This window comes from Nomascus leucogenys, chromosome 6 (genome assembly GCF_006542625.1).
Source record: "Nomascus leucogenys isolate Asia chromosome 6, Asia_NLE_v1, whole genome shotgun sequence".
Taxonomy (NCBI): Eukaryota; Metazoa; Chordata; class Mammalia; order Primates; family Hylobatidae; genus Nomascus; species Nomascus leucogenys.
The window spans coordinates 108,469,059-108,486,900 of NC_044386.1; the positions used below are offsets into that span (position 1 = coordinate 108,469,059).

The 17,842-nt window shown below is 41.4% G+C and overlaps 2 protein-coding genes and 1 non-coding gene across 4 annotated transcripts in view; 2 read left to right on the forward strand and 1 right to left on the reverse strand.

The window, feature by feature from the left end:
• Positions 1-17,842, forward strand: part of WDR93 (WD repeat domain 93) — a 50,850-nt gene that overhangs the window by 4,751 nt on the left and 28,257 nt on the right. Inside the window, exons 1-5 of one of the 2 annotated variants that reach the window (XM_030815008.1) lie at positions 3,578-4,316; positions 5,541-5,733; positions 8,150-8,214; positions 14,619-14,697; positions 17,593-17,708. In XM_030815008.1, the coding sequence (XP_030670868.1) occupies positions 4,014-4,316; positions 5,541-5,733; positions 8,150-8,214; positions 14,619-14,697; positions 17,593-17,708 (756 nt within the window). In that variant the 5' untranslated portion in view covers positions 3,578-4,013. Of the gene's footprint in view, positions 1-3,577; positions 4,317-5,540; positions 7,075-8,149; positions 8,215-14,618; positions 14,698-17,592; positions 17,709-17,842 lie in introns of those variants that run through there. The other variant, XM_012507156.2, reaches the window with a different exon arrangement.
• The window catches only part of MESP1 (mesoderm posterior bHLH transcription factor 1), a 53,258-nt gene continuing 38,986 nt past the window's right edge, over positions 3,571-17,842 (reverse strand). The window contains exon 6 of the transcript XR_004030598.1: positions 3,571-3,623. The gene's annotated coding sequence lies outside the window, so the exon portion shown is untranslated. The remainder of the gene's footprint in view (positions 3,624-17,842) is intronic.
• LOC115835595 lies at positions 16,820-16,926 on the forward strand. Its single transcript, XR_004030636.1, has one exon. It is a non-coding gene; the product is annotated as a U6 spliceosomal RNA (small nuclear RNA).

Consider the following 17,842-nt stretch of genomic DNA (forward strand, 5'->3'; position numbering starts at 1 on the left):
TTGTCAGATTTATCCCTAAGTATTTCATGTTTTTGATACTGTTGTAAATGGCATTTTTATTTCAATGTTTGGTTTATTATTGCCAGTACATAGAAATACAATCAGTTTTTGTATATTGAACTTGTATCTTACGACCTTGCTCTCCTCATTTATTAGTTCTAGAAAATGTTTTTGTGGATTTCATCAGATTTCCTATATAAGCATATCATCTGGAGATAAAGACAGCTTTACATTTTTCTTTCCACTGATGAAATAGTTCCATCACTCCAAAACACTCCCTCATGCTGTCCTTTTTTTTTTTTTTTTTTTTGAGACAGAGCCTCACTCCGTCACCCAGGCTGGAGTGCAGTGGCACAATCTCAGCTCACTGCAACCTTTGCCTCCCAGGTTCAAGCGATTATTGTGCCTCAGCCTCCTGAGTAGCTGGAATTACAGGCACACACCACCACACCCAGCTTATTTTTGTATTTTTAGTAGAGGTGGGGTTTCGCCATGTTGCCCAGGCTGGTCTTGAACTCCTGACCTCAAGTGATCCACCCGCCTTGGCCCCCCAAAGTGCTGAGATTCCAGACATGAGCCACCATGCCCAGCCATGCTGTCCTTTTTGAATAACACCCTTCCCTGCTTATAACTCTTGACAAACGCTGATCTGTTCCCCATTACTCAGTTTGCATTTTTGAGAATGCTGTATAAATGGAATTGCACTGCATGTAAATTTTGAGACTGGTTTCTTTCACTCGTCATAATGTCTTTGAGATTCATCCATGTTGTTGTGTGGATCAATAGTTTTTTGCTTTTTATTACTGAGTAGTATTCTATTATATGGATATACCACAGTTTGTTTATCAATTGATAAACCTGTTGAAGGACATTTGGATTGTTTCCCATTTTTGACATTTATAAGTAGAGCTGTCATAAACATTTGCATAGAGGTTTTTGTGTGAACTTACATTGGTGGTGGTGGTGGTGGTGGTTGTGTTTATTGTTGTTTTTGTTTGAGATAGGGCCTTGCTCTGTCACGTAGGCTGGAGTACAGTGGTGTGATCATGGCTCACTGCAGCCTCGACCTCCCTGGCTAAAGCAATCCTCCCCCCTCAGCCTCCTGAGTAGCTAGGACTACAGGTGCATGTCACCACACCCAGCTAATTTTTGTATTTTTTGTATAGATGAGGTTTTGCCGTTTTGCCCAGGTTGGTCTTGAACTCCGGGGCTCAAGCAATCTGCCTGCCTTGGCCTCCCAAAGTGCTCTGATTATAGGTTAGTTTTAATACTCCTAGGATAGCAGGAATGGGATTGCTGGGTCATATGGTAAATATATGTTTAACTTTATAAGACACTGTCAAATCCTTTTTCAGAGTGGCTGTACTGTTCTGCATTTTCAACAGCAATGTATGGGAGTCCAGTTGCTCTGCATCTTCACCGGTGCTTAGTACTGTCAGTTTGTTTGTTTGTTTTTTGGGAGATAAAGTCTCGCTCTGTTACCCAGGCTGGAGTGCAGTGGCGTGATCACAGCTCACTACAGCCTTGACCTCCCTGGCTCAAGCAATCCTCCTACCTCAGCTGGGACTGAGGTGCACACCACTCCCACCCCAGCTGTTTTTTAAAATTTCTTGTAGTGATGGGGGTCTCATTGTGTTGCTTAGACTGGTGTCAAACTCCTGGCCTCAAGCAATCTTCCCACCTTGGCCTCCCAAAGTGCTTGGATTACAGGCATGAGCTGCCACACCTGGCACTATTATTTTAGCCATTCTAATATGTATGCAAAATATATTAAACATATATTTACCATATGACCAGCAATCCGATTCCTGAGTATCTACCCTAGGAGCATTAAAACTATTAAAAGTGATCCGTGGGTTATTAAGAAGCGTGTTAGTTTCCTAATATTTTGAAGTCTTATATACATTGAACCATCGAAATTTCTGTTATTGATTTCTAAAATAATTCTGTTGTAGTCAGAGAACATACTTTGCATTATTTAAGTTCTTTTAAACTTAGTAAGAGTTGGTTTATGGCCTGGAATATGGTTTGTCTTGGTAAATGTTTCATGTGCACTTAAAAATAATTTGTAATCTGCTGTTTTGGGTAGAGTGTTCTGTAACTGTCAATTGGAAAAAGTTACTTAATAGCGTTATTCAAGTTTTCTGTATCCTCACAGATTTTTCTGTTTATGTGTTCTATCATTTATTGAGAAAAGGGTATTGAAATCTCTCACTGTAATTGTAGATTTTCCTGTTTCTCATTAAAATTCTATCCATTTTTGCTTTGTGTATTTTGAAGCTCTGTTATTAGGTCCATAAACATTTAGGACTTTTATACCCTCTTGATCAATTGACACCTTTATATATATATATATTTTGAGATGGCATCTCGCTCTGTTGCCCAGGCTGGAGTGCAGTGGTGCAATCTCGGCTCACTGCAAGCTCTGCCTCCTGGGTTCATGCCATTCTCCTGCCTCAGCCTCCCAAGTAGCTGGGACTACAGGCGCCCGCCACCATGCCCAGCTAATTTTTTTTGTAATTTTAGTAGAGACGGGGTTTCACTGTGTTAGCCAGGATGGTCTCAATCTCCTGACCTCGTGATCCGCCCGCCTCAGCCTCCCAAAGTGCTGGGATTACAGGCATGAACCACCGCACCCAGCCACCTTTATCATTACTAAATGAACTTCTTTATCACAGGTAATATTCTTTGCTCTGAAATATACTGTGTTTGATATTAATGTAGTCACTCCAGCTTTCTTCTGATTAGTGTTAGCATAGTATACCTTTGTTCACCCTTTTAGTTTTGGCCTATTTGTGTCTTAATATTTAAGTGGGGTTTTTGTATACAGCATATATTGAGTCTTATCTATACTGACAACTTCTATGGTTTGACTGGAGTGTTTACATTTGATGTGATTATTGATATGGTTAGGTTTTGCTATTTACTTTCTGTTTGTCCTGTCTGTTCCTTGTTCCCTTTTTCCTCTTTTTTGCTTTTTTAAATTAAGTATTTAAATTGGGTATTTTTATGTGTTTTATTGCTTTTGTTGGCTATAACTCTTTATTTCCTTAGTGGTTAATTTAGGGTTTAGAGTATGCATCTTTAACCTAGCATAGCCTACCTTCAAGTGATATTAGTATACTTCCATTTCTCGCCTCCTAGCCCTTGTACTATTATTGTCATACATTTTTCTTTACATATGTTATTAATCCTACACTACATTTTTATTTTTTGTTTAAGCATTTTAAATATCTTTTAAGGAGATTTAAATAATAAGAAAAATCTTTTAATTTGCCTAATGTATCCAGTGTTTTTCACTTCTTTATGTAAATTTCTATTTCCACTTGATATCATTTTAGTTTATTTATTTAATTAATTAGTTTGAAACAGGATCTCTGTCACCCAGGCTGGAGTGCAGTGACACCATCATGGCTCACTGCAGCCTTGACCTCTCGGGCTCAAGTGATCCTCCAAGCACATGCCACCACGCCTGGCTAATTAAAAAAAAATTTTTTTTTTAGAAGAAAGGTCTCCTTTTGTTACCCAGGATGGTCTTGAACTTCAGGGCTCAACTGATCCTCCCACCTCAGGAAAGGGAGGAGAGTCGTGGCTCACTGCCCACCTGGCTTGGGCACAGCCATCTGCAGAGAGAAAGAGAATGAGGAGAAGGCATAAGTTGTAGGAGAGAGGGTGAATTTTATTTGGGACAGAAAGACATCTGCCCTCCTATCAACAAGGGTATCAAATTCCTCTTTCCTTCTTAGTACACATCATCTAGGGTTGGCCTGGAAAATACCTGCCTCCTCTAATGTCCTTACTAATATGAAGAGCATATCCTAAGAATGTGGTAGTAGTCCTCTGGTAATTAAGGAAAATGCCAGTCTGTGGAATAAACAGTCTCTATAGGCTATTGTGCTAGAAAAGGATGGTGTGCTATCTTCTCGTTGCTTCCTTTTTTCCAGAATTCCTTTGTTTACTTCTCTTATCAGCTTTTCAGAGTTTCACAGAGGTTCCCAGTGCCACCTTCTGTGATGTCATTCCCCAGAGGAAGTCAGACCCGGAAGATAAAGCACCCCATTGGTACACGAAAGGGACCATTGGAGGTGCCACCCCCAACAGAGAAGGACTGGCCTAAAGACGATGAAGAGGATCATGTCCTCGTGGATCCAGGTGAGGAGGTGGATTCCTTGCCTCAGCCTTATCGAATGATCAACAAGCTGGTGAACCTTCTGTTTGACCAGTCTTGGGAAATTATTGAAGAGAGGAAAGCACTGAGGGAAGCTGAGAGCAGCCAGATCCAGCCCACCATCTACCCTCCACTTGGAGAAATCCAGGTATGGAGTAAGCAGTTGACCAGGAGCCCCTGTTTCTCAGTTGAGTGTTAATAAATGAAAGCCCCTGATCCAGAAAGGAATTCCTACTAGAAAGCTGCATTCAGTAAGTCAGTGCATTTTTGAAAGATTAGAAGCATGCTGATGTTGATCAAAATGATCTGGTAATTGCCTGGGGAAATATGGGGTATTCTGGTTAATTGAATATTATCCTTTTATATTCAGTGGTTGTTACTGAAAAATCTTCTTAATGTATTAATCTACTCTCTTGCTGGATGGCTGAGGATCTGCCAGTGCCTTGGCTACCGTTCTTCCCACAGTGCACTAGCTGAATAAAGTACAGGGCCTGTGGTCATGCCTAGTGTTGTGAATATGCATTTGTTCTCAACTTACTTGTTTTCTCTGTTCTCTTTGCCCTAACAGTGAAATACTATGAATTTCTTGATGCTTAGGCAAGAGTTTTAGATGAACACTATGTTTGGGAATGTTGTTTTTTGGTTTTTTTTTTTTTTTTGAGACGGAGTTTTGCCCTTGTTGCCCAGGCTGGCGTGCAATGGTGTGATCTCGGCTCACTGTAACCTCCGCCTCCCAGGTCCAAGCATTCTCCTACGTCAGCCTCCCAAGTAGCTGGGATTACAGGGATATGCCACCATACCCGGATAATTTTTGTATTTTTAGTAGAGACGGGGTTTCACCATGTTTTTTTTTTTTTTTTTTTTTGAGACAGAGTCTCGCTGTCATCCAGGCTGGAGTGCAATGGTGCGATCTCGGCTCACTGCAGGCTCCGCCCCCCGGGGTTCACGCCATTCTCTTGCCTCAGCCTCCCGAGTAGCTGGGATTACAGGCGCCCGCCACCTCGCCCGGCTAATTTTTTTGTATTTTTAGTAGAGACGAGGTTTCACTGTGTTAGCCAGGATGGTCTCGATCTCCTGACCTCATGATCCGCCCGCCTCGGCCTCCCAAAGTGCTGGGATTACAGGCGTGAGCCACCGTGCCCGGCCCTATGGGGTTTCACCATGTTGGCCAGGCTAGTCTCAAACCCTTGACCTCATGTGATCTGCCCACCATGGCCTCCCAAAGTGCTGGGATTACAGGCGTTAGCCACTGCATCCAGCCAGGAAATGTTATTATTGTCTAGGAAGGGCCCCTGAATGTCTCTGAGAAGCTAGCTCATATTATTTGAAAACAGTGACAACTGAAAATAATATTTTTTCTTTGTTTTCCCAGCTCAACAAAATGCCAAATTGTATGGCTGTTTCCCAAGACTATGTGTTTATTGGAGGAGCCAAAGGATTCTCAATTTATAATCTGTACAGTGCTAAACAAATATATGCGTGGGAGAAGCTTAAGGTTGATGTCACTTCCATCTGGGCCACAGATTTGGGGAATGAAATACTTATTGCTCCTGTGGATGAAATGGGTATTGTTCTTCATCTTCCTTTTTAGCCTCATTTACAGGTACCTGTAGACTGTTGTCAATTTAATCTCCTTTTGAGGTATTGGTGGGGCCAGGCATGGAGACTTCTCCCTGGTCATGTAATAGTACCTATATGTACAGAACAGGTATGGTGGGTCAGGTACTATTCTACCATTTTACATGTGCTAGCCCATTTAATCCTCATGGCAGCCTTAGGGGGGAAGTAAAATTTTTTATTCCTGTTCAGAAGAGGCAACTGACTTATGGAAGTTAAATAACTTACTTGAGGTAACATGGAAAGTCAGGCTGCAAACCAGGCAATATGGCCCTGGAGTCCACACCCTTCCAGCACTCAGCAGTCCTCTCATACAAACCAGAGCTTGCTCTTTTTCCCTCAGCCTGAGGATGAACCAGGCCTCCATGAGGAGTATGGTCTCAAAAACTGTAGACAGTGTCCTAGATAGGTGAGCTGTTACTCTTGGTTGCCCCCCAAAAGCTAGGCTCCCTCTAGCCTGTCCTTATGTTTGGGTGAAACAGACTGTTACCTCTGGATATGAGGAGCTTTCCTACTTTGTGGAGGATGAGAAGGCAAATGTCAGCATTGGCTGGAAGTGAGTGAGGTGGCTGTGTCATATTGTGGCAGGCAGAGCGGAAAGTGCCTGCTCACTTGGAGATCATCTGTGAAGGCATGCATCTCTCTAGACATCAGGCTCTGCTCAACCAGCACAGGCACACTGAAGAACTTTCTGCAGGAGAGTGACCTGACCAGACTGGCATTTAAGAAGGGCACTCTAGCAGGAGTTTGAAAAAGGCAAAATGAGAGGCAGAAAAACTATGCAGTCATTAAGGAGAGAAAATTCTGAACATCTGAACCAAGATAGGGGCTGTTAAAATGAAAAGAAAGGCCAGACGTGGTGGCTCATGCCTGTAATCCCAGCACTTTGGGAAGCCTAGGCAGGTGGATCACTTGAGGTCAGGAGTTTGACACCAGCCTGGCCAACATGGTGAAACCCCGTCTCTACTAAAAATACAAAAAAAAAAAAAAAAAAAAAAAACTAGACGGGCGTGGTGGTGGGCACCTGTAATCCCAGCTACTTGGGAGGCTGAGGAAGGAGAATTGCTTGAATCCAGGAGGCGGAGATTACAGTGAGCTGAGATGGCATCATTGCACTCCAGCTTGGGTGACAGAATGAGACTCCATCTCAAAAAAAAAGTATACTATGGTTATGTAAGATGTTAACATTAGGGGAAGCAAGACAAGGGATACAAAGAAACTCTGTACTATTTTTGTAACTTTTTTATAAGTCTAAAATTAGTTCAAAATAAAAAGCTTAAAAAATGAAAGGAATGTTTGATGGAAAAACTTAGGGAATGATGGAATATGCATATGGGTCAAGTAGTGGGAAAGTGTGCTGGGGGGCAATGAAGGAGAATGCCTCCCCCTTTGTGCCTTAGATAACTGGGTGGATGATGATGTCATTTCTTGATAACAGTTATGGGAAAATAAGATTTCAGGGTTCTGTGAGTTGAAGAATTCCATTTGAACATGCGCAGACTTGAGGCATCTAGGGGATATCTCTGTGGGAATGTTGATGCTCAGAAGGAGTTTGGTGTAAAGATAGGATCATATGTGTCACACTACATTATACTAGTTGGTTTCAAGTCTGTGTAACCCTCAGTATGATGAATCTGAAGGTAGACTGTCTTGGTGTCCCTAGCACATTTGTTGGCATGAATCAGATATCCCATGAATCTGTACTGGGTTGAGTTAGACATTTACCCACAGTGGGCCAGATGCCTTTACAAGGTTATATTATAGTATAGAGAGGCAAGTCATAAGTCTGTGGGAGGCACCTCAAGAAAGAGGTAAGAAGTCATGGTGGGTGATGGTTGTATACTGGAGCCATTAGGTTAAATGAGAATTAGATTAACGTATTTACTTATTAATTCAACAAAATTAACTGCACGAGGAGCTTGTTGGGATTGAGAGGCAAGACACATCGAACAGTGAGCTATGATCTTTCCCTCAAAGAATCTATGAATTCTCAAGAGGAATACAATACATTTGCAGGAAACAGTTGGATAATGGTGTGAAGCAGTAAGGGATGGTGTGCTCAATCAGGCAGATAGGAATCAACCAGCGGATGGATGTAGCCCAAGTCTTACGGAGACGTCTGGGAGATGCCGGTGGAGCCAGGGTAGGTAGAGAGGACCCAGGAAGGGAAACAACCTGAACATTCAAGTGAGGGGTGGAGGAAGTCAGGGAGACCAAGAGCAGCATAGGCAGTGGAGGGGCTGGGAAGGAGGCCTAAGAATGAGCGAGCTCATGATGGTAAGTTCACAAAGTCCAATAAAAAACTTCTAATTTCTCTTCAGCTCGATTGTCTGTCTTACATTCTCACTTATTTTTCTGTTTCAGGTATCATTAGACTCTTTTATTTTTATAAGGAAGGTCTTTACCTAGTCAAAGCCATCAATGAAGTGGTGAGTTCCTATTCTTTCACCGTTAGCTGGGCCAAAAGCTGTAGCAAATTAAGTTTACTTTTAATGTGGAAGCAATGATAGCTGGCCTAGATTAGAAAGAAATAGAGACCTCCATGGCCAGAGAGCCTCCTCCAAAATATCCAATTAAAAGATCCCCCACCATCAAAGAGTACATGCTGAATTCCTTGGATTTAGTTACCCTGTTGTCAAAAAAAGAAAATTAGCAAAGGAACTCCAGATTTTTCTTTTGAGAATCAGACCAACATATCTAATAAGTACTTAAAAGTCCCTAAATAGCCTGGGCTGTTTCACATTCCCCTTCCCTTGCCCATGCTGTTCCTTCTGCTTCCAATGCTCTCCTTGTCTCCCTGCCTGCCTTGTCTCCCTACCAAAATTTCCCCCATTCTTCAAGACCAGCTCAAATATCTCCTGTAAGATACTTTCCCTTATATACTCAAGAGGAACTGATCTCTCCCTGCTTTATGCCACTGACAAAGAGAACACAGTTTCTACCACAGTGTTTCCCACACCCTCTACCCTAATTTGTTCACGTGACTGCTTCTCCTGATGGAAGAGGACCTGTCTTATTTACCTTTTGAATCCCCTTTTCCCAGATCATTGCCTACAATACTGTAAGTTCTCAGAAAGTATTTTTAAATCAATGAATTCCCAAAGGAGAGGGTATTGCTCAGAGTAAGGTTTCTTTTTTCTTAAATAGAGACAGGGTCTTGCCATGTTGTTGCCCAGCCTGGTCATGAACTCCTGGCCTCAGGTGATCCTCCTGCCTCAGCCTCCCAAAGTACTGGGATTACAGGTGTGAGTCATAGTAGATTTTTTATTATAATTTGTCTTCTAAGAAATACTATTGATGGGCACCAAGGCAATTCAGTGGGGGCCAAAAGAAAGTATTTTCAACAAATAATGCTAAAACACTGGAAAAACAAATATGGAAAAATGAACCTCAACTCTACTTCACACCATATATAAAAATTAATTTGATAGAGATTTTAGATCTAAATGTAAAGGCTAAAAAAATTTCTTCTTGAAAAAAAAAAAACACAGAGGAATTTTTTTGCCACCTTGGGGCAGGCAGAGATTTCTTAGGACCATGAAAAGCACTGATCATAAAAGAAAATATTAATATTGGACTTCATTCCTCACACCATATACAAAAAGTAACTCAAAATGGATCATATACCTGTATGTAAAACCTGAAACTATAAAACTTCTAGGCTGAAACATAGGAGAAAGTGATCCTGGGTTAGGCAAAGATATTTTAGCCACAATACCAAAAGCATGATCCATAAAAGAAAAGATAAACTGGATTTTATCTAAATTTAAAACTTCTGTAAAAGATATTGTTAATGGAATGAAAAGACAACCCATGGACTGGGAGAATTCATTGCAAATTACATATGTGATAAGGGACTTGTAACTGGAATATATAAAGAACTCTCAAAACAAGGAAAGATGTAACTTTTTTTTTAATGGACAAAGGATTTGAAAGGAATTCACCAAAGAAGATGTATGGAAGGCAAATAAGATGCTCAAGATCATTAGTCATTAGGGAGATGGAAATTAAAATCACAATGAGATATAATTACACATGTATTAGAATCCTCAAATTAAAAAGACTCACCAAAAATAGGCCAGGCACGTTGGCTCATGCCTGTAATCCCAGCACTTTGGGAGGCAGGCAGGTGGATCATTTAAGGCCAGGAGTTTGAAACCACCCTGGCCAACATAGTGAAACCCCATCTCTACTAAAAATAGAAAAATTAGTTGAGCATGGTGGCAGGCGCCTATATCCCAGCTACTCAGGAGGCTGAGACAGGAGAATCACTTGAACCCGGGAGGCAGAGGTTGAAGTGAGCTGAGATTGCACCACTACACTCCAGCCTGGGTGACAGAGCAAGACTGTTTCAAAACACACAGAGACACAGACACACACACACAAATAAAAAAATAATAAAAAACAAAGGAAAAAATAAAAATGAAAAAAGGAAAATAAAAAATAAATAAAAACACCATACCAAGTGTTGGCAAAGATATGCAACAATTGGAACTCTTCCTATGCACTGCTGGTGGTAAAGTATAATAGTACAACCACCTTGGCAGTTTCTTCAAAAGTTAAACATGTACTTACCATGTGATCCAGCCATTCCACTCCTAAGTATTTACCCAAGAGAAATGAAAGTGTTTGCCCATACCAAGGCTTGTACGTGAATGTTCATAGCAGCTTTATTTGTAATAGCCAAAAACTGGAAACCATCCAAATGTCCATCAACAGGTGAATGGATAAGTAATTGTGGTGTATCCATACAATGGGATATACTATTCAATAAAAAGGAGTGAACTATTAATTCATATAACATGTATAAATTTCAAAATAATTAAGTGAAAGAAGTCAGATAAAAAATACATAACTGTATGGTTCCATTTTTATAAAACTGTAGAAAATGCAAACTAACCTAGTGATGGAAAACAGATCTGTTGTTGCCTGGGGCAACACAACACAGAGGCAGGAGGAACCATTTGGAGGTGATGGATATGTTCACTGTCTTCATTGTGGTGTTGGCTTCAAGAGGTACACATATGTCAAAACTTATCTAATTGTACACTTCAAACATGCTATTATGTCATGATACCCCTAATAAAGCTGTTAAAAAATTTCAAATTTCTGCTCATCAAAAGATGCTATTAGAGTTCAGTCAGTAGCAGGAGCAGAGAGCGGACCCCAGAGAGCCCTGAACAGCCCCACCTCCACCCATCCTAGTGACAGTCACACCCTGGAGGAGCTACAGTTGTCGCAGCTGGCCGCAGTCACCATCACCACTACCCTGAGCAAGGAGGCTGAGACCCAGCAGCTGCCAGTCCTCAGCAGTGCCCACATCCGCACCACAAGAAGTGGTTGCTAGGGTGGCTAGGACAAGAGGGGCATTGCAGTGAAAATTTCGGAAACATGATTCAGTGTCAGGAATGGATATGGTTTCATCAACAGAAAGGACATCAAGGAGGTGTGTTTGGACAGCAGACAGTCATAAAAGAATAACCCCAGGAAGTGCTTTCCCAATGTAGTAGATGGAGTTTGAGGTTATTGAAGGGTATGGAGGTTGCAAATGTTACAGGCCCTAATTGCATTCCCATGCAAGGCAGTAGGTCTGCAGCAGACTAACCATTATGAATGCCGTCCACATCGCAGGGCCAGTCCTCCACTCACTCACCAGCCGAATTATCAGAATAGTGAGAGTGGGGAAAGGACCAAGGGTCAGAGAGTGTTCCTGAAGGCCAGGTTCAACAGCTGGCCCAGGCATGGGTTTCTAGTCTGTGGTTACCCTGTGGGTACCCATGTTATTGTGGTGCACCACTACTGCGGCTGTGACAACCAGGTGCCCACACTATTGCAGCCGTCCTGTGCAGGGAGAAGTGATGGAGGTACTGATAACCAGGGTGCATGAGAACAAGGTGGACCAGTGACGCAATCCTAGACCACAATTCTCCATGGCCCCTTCTCACCAAAGACAGCTTAGAGAAGTCAGCAATGAAGAGGAGAAGGAAAATCAAGATGAGACACAAGGTCAGCAGCTGCAACTTCAGTTACAGATGTAGATGTCCTGAAAATCCTAAACCCCAGTGTGGCAGAGACAAAAGCAAAGGATCCACCAGCTGAGAATGCCTTGGATCCTGAGGCTGGGCAGGGTGGGGGTGATTTATTTATTGCTTTATTTATTTTTTGCCTGTTAACCAGATAACTAGAACTAATTGCATTATCAGTGCAGCATCTGGTTTTTAAAAAGCCAAACTGCAAACTGCTAATAAAGGCCTTAAATAATAATAATAAATATACTAAGAAAATGTAAAAACAAGCCACAGACTGGGAGAAAATACCTGTATATATATGTATATATCTTTTATATATATTTATATATCCTTTAAAGTATTTGTATCCAGAATATATAAAGAACTCCAAATCAATAATAAAAAGACAACCCAATAAAAAATAGGCAAAAGATTTAAACTGACATTTACAAAAGGAGACAGTGTTTTGCCATGTTGCCCAGACTGGTCTTGAACTCCTGGACCCAAGCAGTCCTCCCACCTTGGCCTCCCAAAGTGCTGAGATTACAGGTGAGGTAGTTTCTTACAAAGTTAAACCTATGATACATCAAGCCCATTTTTAGGTATTTACCCGAAAGAAATGAAAACATTTGTTCACAAAAAGATTTGTACAAGATGTTCATAGCAGCTGTATTTGTAATAATCAAAAAAAAAAAAAAAAAACATAAGGCTGGGTACAGTGGCTCATGCCTGTAATCCCAGTACTTTGGAAGGCTGAGGCGGGCAGATCACAAGGTCAGTAGAACAAGACCATCCTGGCTAACACAGTGAAACCCCATCTCTACTAAAAATACAAAAAATTAGCTGGGTGTGGTGGCACATGCCTGTAGTCCCAGCTACTTGGGAGGCTGAGGCAGGAGAATTGCTTGAACCCGGGAGGCAGAGATTGCAGTGAGCTGAGATCGCACCACTGCACTCCAGCGTGGACAACAGAGCGAGACTCCGTCTCAAAACAAAAACAAAAACAAAAAAAACATAATCAGAGAACAAATGAAAACCTGTGGTAGACTAAGTCAATGGAACACTAATCGGCAATAATAAATAATAAATAACTGATGATTACAACACAGCAGATGAAACTCAAAAACATCAAGTTGAATGACAGAAGCCAGACACAAAAGAGTACATTCTAATTATGTGAAACTTAAGAACAGGCGAAATTTATCTGTGTTAGTGATGGAAAGCAGAACATTGGTTGTATATGGAAGTGTAATTGGCTCAAACAGGCATAAGGTAACTTTCTAGGATAATGGTAACGTCCTATACCTTTGGGTGTTAGTTACATGGATGTATAAGTTTGTCAAAACTCATCAAGTTATGCATTTAATACCTGTGCCTTTACCTATATTTAAATTTTATCTTTAAATAAACTCTCCTAAGAAAAAAAAATACTGGGAATATCCCGCAACTCATTTTATGAGACCAGCATAACTATGATATTCAAATTATCAGCAACGTTACAAAAAAGGTACTGTTGGTGGATTAAAACACAAAAATGTTTAAAATCCATTAATTCATAATAATATATCTTAAATACTTTATTGTCACCTTTGGAAGTTGTGAGGGCACAAACAGTATTCTGAAAACTGATAAGGGAAAGAATCAAGCTTTTATCCTGACTTTTTCATATGGGCAACCAAATTTCAAGGCAGCCAAATAGTTGATGATGGAAAGATCTTCCTTATAGAAGAATTCTAACAAATGCAGAAGGAAGGATAGAACTGAGGTATCCTACTCTTGTTGCCTACTGCAAAGAATGGTCTAGGCAATAACCACCAATGGCTGATGGGGAAGTTTGTAATAAAGGAGTCAGGATGATAACTGTTCTCAATTGTCAACCTTAACATTACTGAAAGAGAGACAACCAGCTATTATGGGCCTCCTGATATGATGCAGTAGGAAGGACACTGTGCACCTGTGGAGGGTTCTTGCCAAAACATTGAACCTAAACCTAATCAAAGCTGTAGATCTGATTATCAGTTTACAGGAAATACAGGAACCATGGAGATGCAATCAGTCCAGTTCACAATGTGAAAAATTCCATAGGACAAATGACACGGTTTCTTCAGCAAATAAATGGCAAACAGAGAAACAAATGAGGGAGCTAATATAAATTAAGAGACTTAGGAGATACATTAGGCTGGGCATGGTGGCTCATGCCCCTATAATCCCAGAACTTTGAGAGGCCAATTTGGGAAGATCACTTGCAAGCCAGGAGTTTAAGACCAGCCTGGGCAACAAAGTGAGACTCCATCTCTCCTAAAATTTTTAAAAATTAGCGAGTCTCAAAAAAAAAAAAAAAAGATAGCATAACCATTCACATTGAGCCTTTCTGACCTTATCCACAATTTGAGCAGGTTTCATACTAGGGTTACATTCAGTCTCTACCATAGTCTAGATAGAGCCTTTTGTCCAGCAACTACCAGAGTTTTCAGTGTCATGTAGAATTTATTTCAATTTAGTTGAATAATTGGATGCCAGCATAGGCTTTAGGGTTTGCACACCTGACCAGGAGATCCAATAGTATGCCAGACATCACCAGGAGTATTTAAGAAACCAGGAAATAAGTTCAAAAACCTTACATAGAAAAGCAAGTTCTACCTCTTTACACACTATCTTGTCCAATTCCTGTACAAAAATGAGAAGTATGAAGCAGTTTGAAGCATCTTTTCATGTCCCAAGCTTTAAAAGGATTTCTATTCCTGGGTGCAAACCACAGAAGGTCCTAAAATACATTCTCTGTCAGCAGGCTATGCCTACTCTATCAACATCTCTTTTGTTTTCAGGATGATACCAGCAAGCAAACTACCTGTATAAAGATGGAGATCTCTCAAGGAGGGGACTTTGCAGCCTTCCTCCTACAAGGCAAGATTAACCAAAGACTGTTAAGGTTCAAATTTTCAGTCTCTTCCAATCTTCCAAATGATCGCTTTTGTCCCTCCAAACCTTTTATTTAGAAATTATTTTCAATTTTAAAGAGTTGCAAAGAAATTACAGAGTTCCCTTATGCCCTTCACCTAGCTTCCCTAATATTAATGTTCAACATGGCCACACCACGTTTATCAAAACTAAGCAAATGACATCGCTACAGTACTATTAACTAACTCTTAACTACAGATTTTTTTTTTTTCAGATTTCACTAGTTTTTCCACTAATCTTTTTTTTTTTTTTCTCCAAAGTTCAGTCTGGGATACCATATTATATTTAGTCATTGTGTCTCCTTAGTCTCCTCCTATCTGGGATGGTTTCTTGGCCTTTCCTCATTTTTTAAGGCCTTAACATTTTTAAAGAGTACCAATCAGGTATTTTGTAGAATGTCGCTCAATTTCAGTTTGTATAATATTTTTCTCATGATTCAACTGGGGTTAAGGATTTGGGGGAAGATACAACAGAGTTGACAAGCTTTTCTCATTGCATCATATCAAGCGATACATGATAGCAGAATGACTCACTACTGCTAATATTAACCTTGATCACTTCAAGTGGTGTCTGCCAGCTTTCTCCACTGTAGAGCTACTGTTTTCCTCTTCCCATCCTCTGTAAGGAGCAAGTCACTACATCTAGACCACACTCAAGGGAAAATGATAGAAGTACCACCTTCTGGCCGGGCGCGGTGGCTCACGCCTGTAATCCCAGCACTTTGGGAGGCCAAGGCAGGTGGATCACCTGAGGTTAGGAGTTCAAGACCAGCCTGGCCAACATGGTGAAACCCATCTCTACTAAAAATACAACAATTAGCCAGACGTGGTGGTGGGCACTTGTAATCCCACCTACTGGGGAGGCTGAGACAGGAGAATCGCTTGAACCTGGGAGGCGGAGGTTGCAGTGAGCCGAGATCGTGTCATTGCACTCCAGCCTGGGCAACAAAGAACGAAACTCCATCTTAAAAAAAAAAAAAGTATCAACTCCTGGAGGTAAGAGAATCAAAGAATTTTTGGACATGTGTTAAAACCACCACAGTAATTAATAAACACCTTGAGGGAGATACTTTGAGATGATGCTGATGTGCTGTTTCTCTTTAATGTTTTACCCACCAATCTCAGCACTCATCATTGGATCTTGCCTGCTGCAGTTATCACTGGGATAATAGAACATATTTTATTCAAATGCTTGTTGCCTTGATTTTTAATCTTTAAGTATTTAGATATACGGTATATTGGCCTCTATTTTATACTGTTGTCCAAGCCCCCTCCAATGTCAGGTATTTGAGGAAGATATGCATTTTATTTATTATTATTATTTTTTGGGAAGGAGTCTTGCTCTGTCACCCAGGCTGGAGTGCAGTGGCGTGATCTCGGCTCACTGTAATCTCTGCTTCCCAGGTTCAAGTGATTCTCCCGCCTCAGCCTGCCAAATAGCTGGGATTACAGGTGCCTGCCAGCATGCCTGGCTAATTTTTATATTTTTAGTAGAGACGAGGTTTCACCATGTTGGCCAGGCTGGTCTCGAACTCCTGACCTCAGGTGATCCGCCCGCCTCGGCCTCCGAAAGTGCTAGGATTACAGGCATGAGCCACCACGCCTGGCCAAGGATATGCATTGTATAATGCTTTGTATATTCAAGGAAACTTTTGCACCATCTGCATTGGTTTCCTGAGGCTGTCATAACAAAGTACCACAAACTGGGCAGCTTAAGACAATAGGTATTTATTCCCTCAGAGTCCTAGAGGCCAGAAGTCTGAACTTAAGGTGACCAGAAGATTACTTTTTAAGAAAAAATTTAGCCAGGATCCCATACCATGGGAGAATAACCTTTCCCAGGTTAACACGTACTTGGTATATAGAAGCTGAGCATGTTTCTTTGACAAGATAAAGTCCCACAGCCAACCCATGGGTTGTTATGTCCTCAAATATTGGTCAGAAGAATTCTTTAGGTACATCTTTCCCAATTCTAACCCTTCCTCAGACACACTCCTCTCAGTTGCTGATTCTGTATTTGCTGCCTTCCTCCCCAGACAGGTAAAACTGAAGGCAAAATGTCAGTGGATGTGATCACTTCAGCAGCACATATACTAAAACTGGAACGATACAGAGACGATTAGCATGGCCCCTCGGCAAGGATGACACACAATTTCATGAAGCATTTATTTATTTATTTATTTATTTATTTATTTATTTATTTGAGATGGAGTTTCGCTCTGTTGCCCAGGCTGGAGTGCAATGGCCTGATCTCGGCTCACTGCAACCTCCACTCACTGGGTTCAAGTGATTCTCCCACCTCAGCCTCCCGAGTAGGTGGGATTACAGGTGCACACATCACCACACCTGGCTAATTTTTGTATTTTTAGTAGAAATGGGGTTTCACCATGTTGGCCAGGCTGAGAACTCCTGACTGCAGGTGTTCCACCCACCTCAGCCCCACAAAGTGCTGAGATTACAGGCGTAAGCCACCACACCCGGCCCCATATTTTTTTTTAATGTCAGTGGAATTTACCATTTGCAACATAGAAAACTTGGGGGCTGGGCAGAACAATTTGGTTAAAAAGCTGTTGCATGAGTGCTGTTAGTGTGAGAAGCCCCTATTTCCCTTAGATAGGTGGTGGTGGGTTGAGGGGATAACTCTCCATGGGAAAGTTATGTGGGGCATGAGGACTTGCAATAACCATTGCAGAACTACTTCTCCTTCAATGTGTCAAAGTTGCCTGCTGTGGAGGTGGCTGGTCTGTTTGCCAGCAGTTCTGAGAAGAAGACAGGCCATTTCTCAGAGGAAACTTGTGGCTGTCTTACAGTTGCTCAATGGTTCTCTGGTTTCCCAATGCAGGAGCCGGAGATATTTGGCTGGATGTGTATAAATTGCCCAAGGAGACTTGGCTCAAGAAAGTAGAGAACCCCCAACTCAATTCAAATCCGAAGAAAAAAGTCAGACAGCCGCAACTGGTAGGAAATATCTCTGCTTTCAGCTGACATGTTTCTCCCTACCCCTGACCCACATCTAGCCCAAGTCCTTGGAAACTTAGGGTGAATGAGGCCTCTGGGCTATAAGAGAGGACAATAGGAATATTGGCCCCTAT